The 15,498-nt window shown below is 33.3% G+C and overlaps 1 protein-coding gene across 1 annotated transcript; it reads left to right on the forward strand.

Moving 5' to 3' along the window:
* Nucleotides 1–3,040: 3,040 nt before the first annotated feature.
* On the forward strand, nucleotides 3,041–5,231 carry LOC133178048 (uncharacterized). Its single transcript, XM_061312819.1, has 3 exons — nucleotides 3,041–4,159; nucleotides 4,398–4,493; nucleotides 4,602–5,231. Exons 1-3 carry the CDS (start codon nucleotides 3,272–3,274, stop codon nucleotides 4,926–4,928), a joined length of 1,311 nt encoding a protein of 436 aa, XP_061168803.1. The 5' UTR covers nucleotides 3,041–3,271; the 3' UTR covers nucleotides 4,929–5,231.
* Nucleotides 5,232–15,498: the final 10,267 nt, after the last annotated feature.

Here is a 15,498-nt window from a genome sequence, read left to right on the forward strand (position 1 = left end):
CCTCACTGCTCAATGGCCCTGAGTGCCGAGTACAGGTCAAAATTTGTAGCCCTCCACCGGCAAGTGATGGCGTCTCCATATGAGTGAAAAATTATCGAGAGGGACGTTAAACAACAACAAACAAACAAACTTGTGTATCAAGTAATATTGAAATCGGACCAAAACTGAAGGAGGACTTTTGACAAACAGATAGACGAACAGACGGGCGGACGGACACATTACTATCGCATAAGCTCTTCTGGTCTCTAACCAGTAGGGCTAAAAAGAAAATGTATGAAATGTGAGCTCTGATCCTATAAAATGTATACAAAATGATAAAAGTTCATTTGACATTTCAATTCAACATCTATTATTAATCACTTTTTTTATCTTGTGAAGAAACACAAAAAATTCTCATTACAAAACTTTTGTTGCACAAAATACAGTCCTGTTAAGAGAGAGAAATTTTAACTTCATAGGAACTCGGATAATGAAATATTTAGTATGTAGATTCAAATTTAGATAAAATAAGATCTGTCATTAATTGATTGATACGAACTTGGGACCGAACTGATTGAAAAATTTTAAATTACTCATTTTGAAAAACCTAGCATCCGAAAGTGACATCTTTCTGCAAGTTTCTAGAATATAGGAATTTATTAATGAAAATTACAATTAGCTTTTTTAAGCCCATTAATATTTTTAACATTTCAATTCATCCTCTGATCGTAAAGGAATGTGATATTATATAAAGAAGATGGGTGAAAAAGGCGGGCGAAGTGCCTATAGAGCGACAAACATGAAGTGATAAATAAAATCTCAATTCTATCAAAATTTTCTTTGATAAATCATCTAACATTAAAGTATACTTTACGTAAAATCTCTACACTTTCCATAAATCTCACAAAGACTGAAATTATTTGAAGACCAAATAACACACACACACACTAAAGAGGACAAAAAGGATCATTTTCTCATACTTAGACAAAATTTTTCGATATGAGTAGGTCTTCGCTCCATTTTTTTTAAAGTTAATCCTAAAAATTTGTAAAACAATTTACATTTTTTGGTTTACAAAAACATGGAGTAAAGACCCACTATACCTTAAAAGTACACTTTTATGACAAAACATTCGCATCTTTCCGAGAAATACTTGAAGTCCATTAAGTCAAGGGTCATATCATAAACATGATTTAAATGCCTCTATTCATCAGGAGCTGTGTAGCCTAGTGTTAAACGTGTTAGTCTCAAAGCAATGATACGCCGGATTTTTATTGTTAGGGGTTCGAATCCCAAGAATACCATTTTATTTTTTTAAAGAATAATGATTGTTTATCCAGTAATGTAGGACAATTTCGTGTGTCCAACAGAAAATATTGCTTCTAGCATAAAACTCTAAAATTTGGACACTTGTATAGAAATAGGTTTGACATGAGCTGGTAACAATAAAAGTTACTTTCGTTATGACACTGCAATTTCTTTGTTTAACTTTCCTTGTTCCCCAAGATTATAGTGAATTTGATAAATTCAACATTTAACCAGAAGTCTCTGGTGAGACTGTAGCTCTACTAATTTGTACTTATAACAAAGGAAGAGAAAAGTAGCGCTTGCACTTGAAACTATGCAATAACAATAAATAGAACAATGGTCCTTGGTTTTGTCTCTTTATTGTGGCAAGATTTTTTGCAATTAGACTAAAACTGTTGGAAGCGAAGTCTTTTGAAAGAATTTCACAAACATTTCCATTTTGGTAATCACGGATATATTGTTCATCAAAATCAAAAAATTGTTAAATGTAATTATGTATCTCAGTGTAGCCTAGCCTATGTGTGCAAAGTTATAATGAAATCAGACCAAAACTGTAAGAGAAGTAGAATTTTGAAAGTATTTCACAAAAATTTCTATTTTTAGTAACCATGGCAGTACCGTTCGTCAAAATCAAAAACCAATGCATAGGAACTTGTATCTTAGTGCAGTCTACTTATATGCTAAGTAATGTTGAAATCGGACCAAAACTGTAGGAGGAATAGCATTTTAAAACTATTTCACATAAATTTTTATCTTTAGTTACATTGACAACACGTACCGTTCATCAAAATCAAAAACCGATGCATAGAACTTTGTAGTATGTAATGAAGCTTTGATATTCATCTTTTCTGGCCGAGTAGTTCTTGAGAAGAAGATTTTAAAAAAATGCCACCACATTTTCACGAATTTTTGTCTCTCCTTTAAAGAGGGCGTGGCACTTCCTGTGAACAAACATAAATTCCCTTCACCCAAGGATGCTTTGTGACTATTTTGTTTGAAATTAGTCCAGTGGTTCTTGAGAAGATGAAATTGTAGTTTACGACAACAACAACGACGACAACGATAGAAAACGTACACATTTTTATCAGAAAAGCTCAGCTGAGCATTGTGCAATAACAAATTTCAAAACTCGGTGTACACGTATGGAGATCGATACCAAAGATGACGCGTATTCGGTTTAGATAAGGTCATCACTTTAAGGTAATCCTTTCTACTAAAAATTATCAATGAATTCATTTTTTTGTTCATGATACAATGTATTTCATTTATTTGCTTCTCTGTACTTTTAAATATTGTCGAGAATATTTGGCTTTAAGGTGGCATAGACCCCGTCTCTATCGAGATGTTGGAATTATTGATAAAATAATATTCACGGCAGTTCGCCAATGATTTCAATATTGCATTTGTTAATTTTTTGAATCAGTAAGTAATAAAAATTCATTATCTTATAAAGTATGTAGATTTAAAAAAAATATTGATCATTACTAAAGATATAATTTGGACCCACTAGGAGCCTGTACAGTTTTGCTTCAGGTTATACTTGTTTCATTTATCATAAACTTTTGTCAAATGAATTTTGTTGCATTTTAAAATTTACTATTTCTAATCTGTAGTGCCCAGAAATATATTTTGTTCAAACTGAATATCAACATAATTATCTGATTGTCAGGCTTTCAAACTTGATTATATTTCTCTTGATCTAGGTATCGACAAATCACGCGTTTGTCAGATTGAATCTGTCACAGCTGTGAACTGAGCATGGATGTTCATCATCTTTACAGTCAAAATAAAACACTGATCAATACACAGAATTTATGTGGAGTGTAAGCAAATTATCCAGCCATCGTATTACATATATTATACATTTATTTTAGCAAGCATGGGACAGATTGAATCGATAGAGCTACTCATTGTGAATTAAAGTAACAAACTTGGCCTACTAGTAATAAAAGATTATGGGTGAAATACACTAAAGTAAAACAGAATGACTACAGAGGCAGCATCCCTTACTCAAGGAACTGCAATCGATGTTTCTGTGTGTGAGAAAGATAGTTTAGAAGATTTAAGGGTTGTCAAAGATGTTACAGAGGGACCGACATACACAAAAGAACATCAAGATGTTGCAGAGTATAACTTGAATTGCGTCAATGAGGATAGTCCAAACAAAAACAAAGCAAATGGTCTATGTGACGACATCTACAAAACAAGTCAACGGACTTACAGTAGCAAAGGAAGTACGGAAAACATAGACAAAGTCACACCAAGGGATCCTTCAAGACAGTTTTCAGAAGAGGAAAAAAAGAACTGTTTCCTTCAGACAAATAATGCCTCTAAATTATTTGATTATAAAATCAGAAGACGTCGCACTATAGATGGAGTAAATGCAATTCCTAAAGCGAGTTCCACGAGGGACCTGCATCGCCAAACGTCTGACTTTGGCCGGTCATTCCTTCCACGTCCCAAAGGGAGCACTTTGAATCTCTCTTACTCTGGAGAAAGTCCTCCATGTGTTCGTGAGACTTTAACTAGTAGACTGAGATTTGAAAAGGGGCACCTGTCCCACGAACTGCAAAACTGTGACTGCAATAACTACATCACCCCAACACAACGCAAGGAAATGGAAATGAAGCAGCTTAAGAAAGAGGTCAAACAGCTAAAGAAAGACATTGCAGAGAGGGTAGAGGAAATTGACTTGCTGAAGAAAAATATTGACAAAGAGGCGGCAGAAATTATTGAATGTAAAAATACCAAAATTAAAGAAATTCGAGAGGAGCTTGATTCTATGACCATTAGTCAGACTGAATTGAAGTCCTCATATCACGAAGCGCTGGAAAAGGTATCCTCCCTGGAAGAGACAGTTAAAAATCTAAAGGTGAAGTATTCCTTACCTTCTTGTGTATTAGTAGTTCTTTGAAGAAAGAATGTAGATTATGTTTTTCATATACTTATTCAAAAAAGAAATACTGGGTTTATTAATAATTCGACTATCATCTCTTTGGAAAATTACTATAATTACAATAATGTGTTATGGAAAAATGTGTTATTGTGAAATTTACTCATCAATATAGAAATGGTTTATAATGAATAGTAATTTAGTTTTGTTTTGGTAGGCTGTAATTGCTGACAAAGAACAAAGTAATGCAGAAATGTATTATGAAATGTACCGAAAAGGCCAAGAGTCGGCAAAGTTTGAAAGGAATTTTGAGGTAATGAGAGTGGTTCCGGGTAATTTTCTCCACATCAAAAAATGAAGTTTGACTTGTATTACATGTCTAACAAGGTGTGCTGAATGTATATATCAAATTTTATAACAGATTGAAAGAATTGCCGCCATATCCGGTAAAGCAACGTCAGTGACAACTCGTGAACTGTTGGAGAAGCTGGTGGACACAGAGGCGGAATTAGCTAAGTGGCAGTCATTCAGACGCCAAGAGTCCTACGAAAGTGCCGAAAGACCAGAAACAGAGGCCGCTGCCATTTTGAGGTTCCTAAAGGATTCTTTTTACCATTATATTACTGACCAGAAGCAGTCGGACAACCACCTTCGTGCCATGATCCGAATATTTAACTATACAGAGCCCCAAAAGAAGAGAATTGCCAGTGCCATAGCGGAAAGGATTAACAAGAAAAATAGCCTATGAAATCAATGAACATTTTCAATATTTTACGTTTGTGGTCTTAATGAGGATAAGAACCAAAACTTTGATTATATTCACATGTAAAGAAATTCCTGAAAGGGACTATTTTAAATTTTGTAAAGTAGGATTCCCCCCATAGACAGCTCCCCCTCTCTCCCCGGAATCTGTACTCTAAAGTAGGACTTCCCCCAGAGGGGAAATCTCACACTAGAGCCAAACTTCCCCCTCTTTCTTTCTTACAGCAGGATTTCCCCTCTTTTGTCAATGCTAAAATCATATCGACAATATTTGGCTTAAAGTTTATATAAAAATCAACTGAGTTTTTAATGGAAATATGAGTGTTTTCGACTCCAAAATTATTCAAATTTAGTATGATATTTTCAGATATATAGTTCATATCATTGAATCTGAGCGCAGTAACTCAAACGGAATTGCAAAATTAGTCACTCATAAAAATCGTTACATTCGATTTCTCAATCCCTTTCTCAGCGCAGCAGTACCTATTTTCACGAATTTTTAAATCTTCGGTAATTTTATCTATGTTATGCTTTTTACAAAAAGTGTGTAAGAAAGGTCTAACATTTATATGTTATTGATAGGTTGTGAGTGTTTGAATCGAGTAGTTCTTCAAAGGGAAAAAAAAGCAAAACAATTCAAGAAACACTGCTTTTTTCAAGCCGAAGCATAAATATGTCCATTCAACCCCAGCGGTGTAATATTGGATTTGAAAGCAGAGAGCAAATACTCTGAGTTTTGCAAAATTTCAAACTTTTAGTTCCGTGACAACTACAACTATTTTGGATGTTTAAATCCCAGAAACTTGAAGAGACAGTTATGCATCAATATTTTGTACATGTAGTTTGAAATACAATTGGCGAAAAAATCCATTTAAGATAAAATTACTTCTTTTAGTTTCCATAACTAGTTAAAACTTTGTCCGACTGATTACTTTGTATCTCTTTTTTTTTCTGGTAACCAGTTTGACCGGGTGAAAAGAATAAGACTTTAATGCTTTAAAAGAATTGGTTTGAAAGTTACTGAGAAAAATTATTAAAAATATACTTTGTATATTTCAATGAAACTGGTCTCAATATGAAAAATTTTGAATGTTGAATAGACAACTAGACTTTTTTATTATGATTTTTGTGAAGTTTCATTAAAATTGTCCATGAGAGCACCTGAGGGAAAATTATAAAAGGGACACTTGCAACAATACATAAGTACAGTCACGATATTTCATTTGGGGGAAACTGGCTCTGGAGGAAATTGCTCTATAACTATTACACAGAGTAGAATTTTCCCTACATTCATATAAATTGAATCTGGTAAGGGATTTTCGTAAGGGAAATCCTACTCTCGATCCTATTTTCCGGGGGGAAATCCTACTCTGAAGCCAGTTTTCCGGGGGGGGGGGGGGTTTAGAGGGAAAGTCTTCTCCACAAGACCAGTAATATAGCGTTGATAATAGTTCTTTATATTCACGTATTTTTAGTTTTGTTACATGTACTCATATCTACATTCATATTTCTTTTTTTGGAAGTGTAAAAAAAAATCTGAAACATCACCGTCACAACGTCAGGGGTCCTGTGTCAACTCGTTTGCAGTGGGACCCACAAAATTAATTTCTCACGGGTGAAATTAACTACAAAATATTATTTTTTTTATTTATTACTTTTCCCTTTGCCTCCGTTTTTTCGTAACACAGTGTCATAGGCTGTGACGTCATAGTTTAGAGGTTGAAACGTCAAAGCTTAGCAATCGTGAGATTGAAATCATTGTAAACCTGAATTTCAACAATATATTTGGAGAAACTTTGGCAGTTTTTGTCAGGGTTGTTTATCTCTCTCTTTGTCTCTCTCTCTCTCACACATATCAGGCCAAGGAGTACTGCTTATAACACTCTTCGTGAAGGGGAGGAAAATCGAGAGTTTTGCCGCATTTCTGATATTCTTTCACCCTGTGACAAAAATATTACTTTGATATTCTTTCACACTGGGAGAAAAAATATCACTTTTATTCAATGAATAATTTACAGTATTTCACTGTTGAAAATGTAATAAACGTCATATTTTTTTTTTCTATGCTACTACTTACTAGTATGAAATTACTCCTTGAATTTGGATTTTCTGAGAAAATTGAATATATTCTTTCAATCACATCAAACATAATAAGAGAAACAAATTAAGAAAGGTTAACAATGTTCCGAATTTTATTACATGTGTTCATTTTACAAACCACTTAAATTCAGAAAATTAATCAACTTTTAATAAGTCATCTCTTTTAATACAAACTTTAGATGTTGTCATAAGACAGTAATACCCGCACGTACATGTAAATGTTTGCATCTAAATGTAAGCTGTCGTCCGCGTGTCGCAGTGGTTAGAGCGTTTAATCTAGAGTCTCGGAGTAAGGATATGATCCTTACGTCGCGGGTACAATCCCACTGCCGGACATGGAGACCGGTCCTTCGAATGAAACGGTATAAACCGAGGTCCCTCGTGTCGCAGTAAGAGTTGTTACGAAAAAGATCCCTCACTGCTCAAAAGCCCTAAGTGCCGAGTACAGGTCTAAAGAAGAAGGTATGGTTTTAGCTTTATTGTGCCCTAAAAATTTAATGTTTTCAAAAAGTTTTGAAACTGGTTTAAATATTAGTTGAGTATATGACTGTAATAAATCAGGAAAGAATATAGCATGATTGAGTACCATTCTGGATATATGACGTCATTAATTTGATGCATTTCTCTATTTTAAACAGAAAAAGCCTCATAATGACCCATTTCAAGGGTTATTTTCTTTAAGAAAATAGTGTCCACAGCCGTCGCTCACGTTAATTTTTAGATATGTTGTGTAAAATTCTTTGAAAAATCACATATCTCAAAATCTTTGTGGGCGATGCCTGTGGACAATATTATCTGAAAGAAAATTCCATTGAAAATTGATGTCTTCTGCAAATTTTTAAGAAAATACGGGAAAATGCACAAGTTTATGACGTCACAAATAGCATTTGGAAGATCATGTGAGATAAAAGATTTGTATGATCTTTCTGCATGGAATTTCAATAATTCAAAAAGCATGAGTTTTATTTTTTTACATCACTTTAATTTTTAAGAAAAACACAGGGCAAGATTTGTATTGAAACCGTACCTTGTTCTTTGCAGCCCTCCGAACGGCAAGTGGTGGCGTCTCAATATGAATGAAAATGAACGTTGTACAGGCAAGCAAGCTAAATGTTAGCTAGATCCCTTGTCCCTCGGTAGCGAAGAAGCCACAATGGTTATTCTATGCGTATACATGTATCAAACTGAGCAAAAAATTCACCGGGTGATCATATGGTCCACGGGCCTCTAAGAATTTCAAATAGTAAATTCATTACCAGTCTGGAATGACAGATTGTAATGAAGTAAATTCTTATTCTAAAAGGTTTTTTGGGGAAAAAATGTTTTTTTTTTCTGTAAACAGAAAATAAAAAACAAATAAGAAGAAGAAATCAGCCCAAATTTGGAACCTGAATTTGTTGTCAGATAATTTTTAACGTATGGTAATTTTAATGAAATTGAAAATTATAGTCATCGAAGTGACATTTTTTTTTTTTGAAAATGAATTACATGTATTCAGCTGAATGTTCAAGTGAGCTGCAGTATGTTTTTAGCTCACCTGAGATGAAAGCTCAAGACTAGTGAGCTTTTCTGATCACATTTAGTCCGTCATCCATCTGTCTATAAGTCTGTAAACTTTTCAAATTTTCGACTTCTTCTCCAGAACCACTGGGCCAGTTTTAACCAAACTTGCCAAAATGCATCCTTGAGTAAAGGATATTCAAGTTTGTGCAAATGAAGGGCCACAAAGGGGAGATAATTTAGAATTAGTAAAAATTGGCATCTTTTAAAAGTCTTCTTCTCAAGAAACAGTATACCAAAAAAATGAAACTTAAGAGAAACCTACATTACATAGAGTTTATTCAAATATGTTCAAATCAGAACACCCGGGTAGGATGGGGTCACAATGGGACCAAAGTTTTACAGAGGTTTATATAGGAAAAAACTTCAAAAATATTCTTTCCAAGAACAACAAAACCGTGATTAGATATATAGATATGGAAGCATACTCAGGTAGTGCAGGAAGTTTGTTCAAATCATGATAGGGTGGGGCCACAATGGGGGATCAATGCTTATCATAAGAATGTATAGTTTAAAATTCTTTTTCTCAAGAACAGCAAAGCCATGATTTCATCTTTATATGGAAGCATCCTCAGGTAGTGCAAATTTAAGTTTGCTCAAATCATGACTCCCAGAGGGTAAGGTAGGGTAGGCTATCAGAGTTTAACAAAGTGATATATAAGAAAAATATCATTGAAAATCTTCACAGCAAAGCCATGATTATTTATATTGATATGGAATTATCTTCATGTAGTGTGGTTTCAAGTTTGTTCAAATCATGACCCCAGGGGTGGGGGGGGGGGGCACATCTTTATATATCTTCTTCTCAAGAACAGCAAAGCCATGATTAGTCATATGAATATGGAACCATCCTCAGATGCCTTAGATACCTCCGAAATCTTATTACACAACTACAGGACACTCCCAAACATATTCCAACAGATGAGTTGGTAGCTAAAGAAAAAGTAAAAGGATTTCAGGGAACCATGTTTTTGTAGAAAAACGTTTTTATTTTTACCCCCAATCGCCCCTAGGGTGAAAATTGAAATTCCTACACCTTATTACACATCTACAGGACACGCCTAATCATATTCCAAAAGATGAATAGACTACTGAAAAAAATGTAAGAGAAGTTCAGGTAACGAGGTTTTTGTAGAAAAACGCCGTTTTTTTACCCCCATTTGGTCCTAGGGTGAAAATGACAATTTAAAAATCTTTTTGCATATATTCAAGGCACCCCAATCATGTTCTAAAAGAGTAGTTAGAATAAGAAGATTGTGTGACACGGACGGACAGACGGACCATGATAACAACAATATACACAAACTTTCTTTGGAAAACGCGGGTATAAAAAAGTTAATTCAAATTAAAGCAGGTTAAATATTAAGAAGGAGCAATTTGGATTTTAGAGTGTGATACATCTGTAGTTACAGGAACACTGTCACTGTCAGACAAATAAAAAATCGGTGCAATTTTGAAATATTTTGACTAGATTTGGACCGAGTTTCATTCACATCAGACAAAAACTTCAGAAGGAATTCCCATTTTAAATACAGATCTGTGCCAAAGTGAGGATAATTTTTTTTTCTCTATATATTTTATTAAAAACCACATATAGTTGAATCGCAGGCAAATGGTCAATTTTTGTCCAATTTCATTATTTATTTCGGTACTTAAACCAGAAAATGTGTAGCGATCTTTTTGTAAAAGATCATTATATATTTAGTTTTTAGTAAAAGATAGTTTATCATTTACATCAGTTCTAAAATTCAAGATCAATTTTGACTATATTATTCATTGTGCGTATATGACAGATTTTCATGTCGCACTTAAATTACAGTATTTCTTAAATATCGATGCTGATCAGATAAAAACTTTTGTTGTTTTTTTTATCAAATATAACAATTTCTTGGATTATCTCGAAATTTGTGGTAAAATCTGTCAAGAAATGTCATTCCAGTGATTTTACAAAATGTTGTTTTCAAAGAAATATATAGACAAGAAATAAGATTATCTTCACTTTTGGCACACATCTGTAATTAAAGAGATTATGCAAGTACAAATGAATATATCGTCAGCGACAATTTGTACCTACCCTCATTGCACATATTGTCGTCCATCGGTATTTTAATGTACATATTTCCGCTGGCGACATGATATGCCAACCCTCAGTGCACATAATGTCGCCCCACAGAAATTATTGCTTAAAGATTTTGTGTGTGTGTGTGTGTGTGCGCGCGCGCGCGCGCGTGTGGTTTTGTGAATGTAATTGGTATGTAAATCACACTGACGTGTCTCGTATGCTATTTCATGCAGCTCCATTGTGACGGTACATGTTGTCGTCCTGTTCATATTGCTGCCGGTGACAATATGTACCTACCCTCACTGTACAGACAATGCTCCCATATAAATATGACTCGTAACTGTTTTGCTATTCTTGAGATTTTAAAGAATTTTCTTATATATTCCTATGTAAAACTTTGATCGCCCATTGTGGCCCCAACATAGCCCTGAGGGTCATGATTTGAAAAAAATTGAATCTACACTACCTGATGATGCCTCCATTCAAACATGACTAATCATGGCTTTGCTGTTCTTGGGAAGATTTTTAAAGATTTTCTGTATATTCCTATGTAAAAATTTTATCTCTCCTTGTGGGCCCACCCAACTACTGAGGGTTTGGATATTTGACAAGCTTCTAGTTTAATGTAGCGCAACCTCCTCAATATGGAAATTCACAAGAAAATAAATCCAGAATTCTAAAAACACTATTGGGAGTTTATTAAAAATACAAACAAAAATAATGTGGGATTGTTGATCAAACAATGAGATAAAATGAATGAATTCAAACACCCATGAAACTATTTATAACTCTATTTATTTAAAGAAAACTACAGGTGAAGTTTTGGATAAAAAAAATTCTGGTGAATAAATTATGGTGAATTGATACCATCAACTCTTTGTTACCAATGCTTCTGCTGCTGTAAAGCTATGCTGAATCAACGCCACCAACAGCTTTCTATAAGGGGCTGCAGGACACATGTCACATGACATAACTGACTACGTCATAATCCCTATTAAAAAACATGCTAAAAAGTTATTAAAATCGTCAGTAGTTGTGTAATTTTTGTTCAAATTGTTATGCTTTATTATCTTATATGGAAATATTTCAAAATTTTAAAATTCGTATCAATATTTATAAATTGTGAATAAGATTGATCCACTCCTCTTTTTCCCCTACACTGCGCGTTTAACAAGTAAGTGATGTCATACATAATCTGTAAGTACAGCAAGATCATGTACACTTCAGGCCCATAGGAAGCAAATTTAATTTGAGGAGGCACGTCCATACGTTTTCAGTTGGGGGGGGGGGCACTATCAACTTACTACCAAAAATTCTTAAACAAAAGAAATGTCATCAGATGTTATTACTGAGGAGGATCAAGCATATAGTAGCTATGTTTTTTTGTTCTATATATCGGCAAAATTATTGGGGGGAGGGGCACGCCCCTGTGCCCCCCCCCCTTCCTGGTTCCTACGGCCATGCACTTGATTACACGGTCAACATTATTATATGAATCAGGTGACTGTCAGCCTATATTTTGTGGTATTAAGTGAAAATCATAATTTTTGCTTGGATGTTAGCAGAAATCTCTCGCAAAGGCTTTCGCGTGAGGTCATAGTTGTTTTTCCTGTACTTGGAAAATATGAACACAGTGTTTTTATCACGATTACGTCGTGTTTAACGATGTTGTGTGCAACATTGGGATAAGCTTCACCTTTCGATATTTTTACAGTTAATTATTAAAATGAAGAACTTCAGTTTAGTCGTAATTATTACAATATTTATTGACAGAATTTTTTCACAAATGAGTTTTTTGTCGTTAAAGTTGTCTCGAAAAGTGCGTAATTTATTCAATCCATATGCAGTGTGGAATAAAAATGTTAAACTCAATTCATATTGTAAAATATTTGAGGAAACACATGTCCTCCTACACATCTTTTTATTTGTATTTAAAAATGGACTCGGTAATGGTCCCGTAACAAGAAGAAACTTCACAAAGACACGGTACAGAGCAATATTTGTGCAGCGATATCTCTTAAATAAGTCAAGGAATCTGATGAAAGAACTGCTTTATGATATGTAGGGCATTCTAAATTAGTAATATACAAAATATAAAAAAAAAAAATTGATCGACAGGATTTTTTATTTCAGCTCAAGGTCCTGCTGCTCATTTAACACCTGTAACTCGGTGTAAATACGTCACCAGTAGTATACGTAATGAGCTAATTCATATTTTATTAAAGTTAAGTTTCAATAATTCTATAAGCATACCATAAATAATCCAGATTTCACCTAAATTTACCAAAGAAACTAATTCAATTATTTGATAAGCAATATGAGCTGCGTTTCTGAGAATTTTATTTTCCTGTTCAAATATACTGTTATGATAAATATGTATTTAACCTAATCCTTTATGATCAATTAGACGAAAATAAAGTTCTAAAATTAATGTTTCAGAAGAAAAATTTCTGTACAATGAAACGTATAGCATTATATAAGAAATAAATATTGTACAGGATGATAATAATGTAATTTCGCTTCAATCAAAGCTTAATATAAATAGTTCTTCCACTGCAAATAGATCTATGAACAACAAAAGTTTATAGACATTCTTTTTTCTGTCACTGTAATAGTTAATTATAATTTTATAACAAAAAGGATGACTGCACTTAAGGACATGCGGAATTTGCGACAAAATAAACTTTCAAAACAAACATTTTTCTTTTCATCGCAAGAATGGTCAACATCCAATCTACAACTTTATCTAATTACGTTTAATAAAAGTGTATATTTACGAAGTTCGAATCTGTTTTCAAAGGCAGGGGTCATCACAATTTCTTAAATCTCCGTTCGATAATGAGGACGCCCACTTTTTCACTGACTTTATACATAGTCAGCGCATGTTTGTCTATTGTTCTACGTTTAACAATAGTTGTATATTTGCATAAATAATAATGTGTCAAAAGGAGATTAATAGACAAACATGCGCTCATGGTTAAAAAGAGAAAAAACTGCTTCTTCTTACATTCGTTCTCTGTGTTGTAACCAAGGATTGTGACATGTTGAATATTATAATTCACCACGTGATTTCTTACCTCAGGTAACTTTGTGAATACTTAATTCCGTCGCTTGACTTGTAAGGTAGCATGTGCTAACTAGGACATTGTGTTCGAACACGTTTAGTCATCTGGCATTGATATAAAATCTGCTTTAATTACATTGACGTGCTCATATTGTTAATTTCGTTTTGAAACCTTTGTCAGAAGTGTATTTGTGCCATACAGAATGGAGAGGGAGATTTGAAAGAGTGGTCACGTTCTTTTTTCCAAACATGTCATTGTTATCTATCAAGTCTAATTTTAGACTCATTCTTACAATATTAGCTCCACCTCTCATGCATACGTAATGTTCAATCAAGGGCAGGTAAGTGTAAATTCACTATATTTGGAAAGCAGTAAGGACAAAAAACACTGAATCATTTTATTGTATCACAGTCTAAAATCATTTTAAGATTTAAATGTGGTTCCAAATTGACAGTATTCTTTCATAAACATACAAAAGTGAGATAAGGTTTAGAAATAAAAGCAACAGAAGCAACCGAAAAAGACCCAAAAACAGGCGTTAAGTGCAGTCATCCTTTTCAACATCAAAGTTGCAGTTCATATTGCTTTTACCATAAAACCACCATGCAGTTTAAATTAACACATTAACCAATTATGAAAATATACCATTTTAAGGACAGCTCTTAATGATGCCTCTGACATCCTCGGGATCTTAGTTAGGAGAACTGCAAGCTCTAGTTGTCTCTTTAACGGTTTATAAAATCAATGCTGGTGCTAAAATCAAATGACCGTTAGCTCACCAGGAAGTCCCATCTTCCCGTCGGCGTATTCCCATTTTGCACATATTTGATAATTAGGTATGGAACAATAGGTGTGAAATATGTTTTGATAGCAGTTAGAGTCTGATCTCCGTCTGGGATTTACCTGGAATTACCAATGCATTACGATATATATTTAGAAGAATTAATTTAAAGAATTAAATCATGATTAATTAAAAAAAATGAACTTGTCCAGTTAGTATCATATGAATATAATTAAAGTTTTGATAAGTATTTATGGTATTTTTTATGTTTTAAAATATTTTTCTCTTCTTATGAAATTACAGAAATAAATAAAATATCAAATGCAGAATTAATCATAATTTTTTTTTGATATGATATAGACTATAGCAATTAAGTAATTATCTTACATGGTTTAATTCCCGTTTTGCACACATTTTTTCAATACCTGAAATTCAAATGTGTGTAAAACGGGAACAATTTAAACCCTTAATTCCCGTCTACAGCCATCTGGCTGACCAGTACACAGTTCTTATCAATGCAACTTTTGTCTAAGGCTAAGAATACATTCTATTTAAAAATTTAGATTCTTTTACTTACGTTATACCTACCGAAATCTATGAAACATACCTAATATATCAGAGGCATTAAAAAAATTCAGATTAGTAGTTATATAAGTTAAAATCATTATTATAAACTTAAACAACATTATCTAAGGGTTATACAATTAACTCTATAACAATATTTGGTATTTGTTTATGCCCATTTGGGCCCTGATTTGGTATATATATATATATATATATATATATATATATATATATATATATATATATATATATATATATATATATATATATATATATATATGGATCTTTGATTGCAAGTAAAGCCCCCAGTATATCAATTTTATCGTTAATATTACAGAATTATTGATCAAAAATTTTTACTTTGTTATATGTAATTTTTACTTATTTCTTTTAATTTGTGTCTGAAATGAATTTTTTTCTCCAA

This window comes from Saccostrea echinata, unplaced genomic scaffold (assembly GCF_033153115.1).
Source record: "Saccostrea echinata isolate AGI-Se365-2 ecotype Australia unplaced genomic scaffold, CSIRO_AGI_Sech_v1 ptg000001l, whole genome shotgun sequence".
In the NCBI taxonomy this organism is placed as follows: domain Eukaryota; kingdom Metazoa; phylum Mollusca; class Bivalvia; order Ostreida; family Ostreidae; genus Saccostrea; species Saccostrea echinata.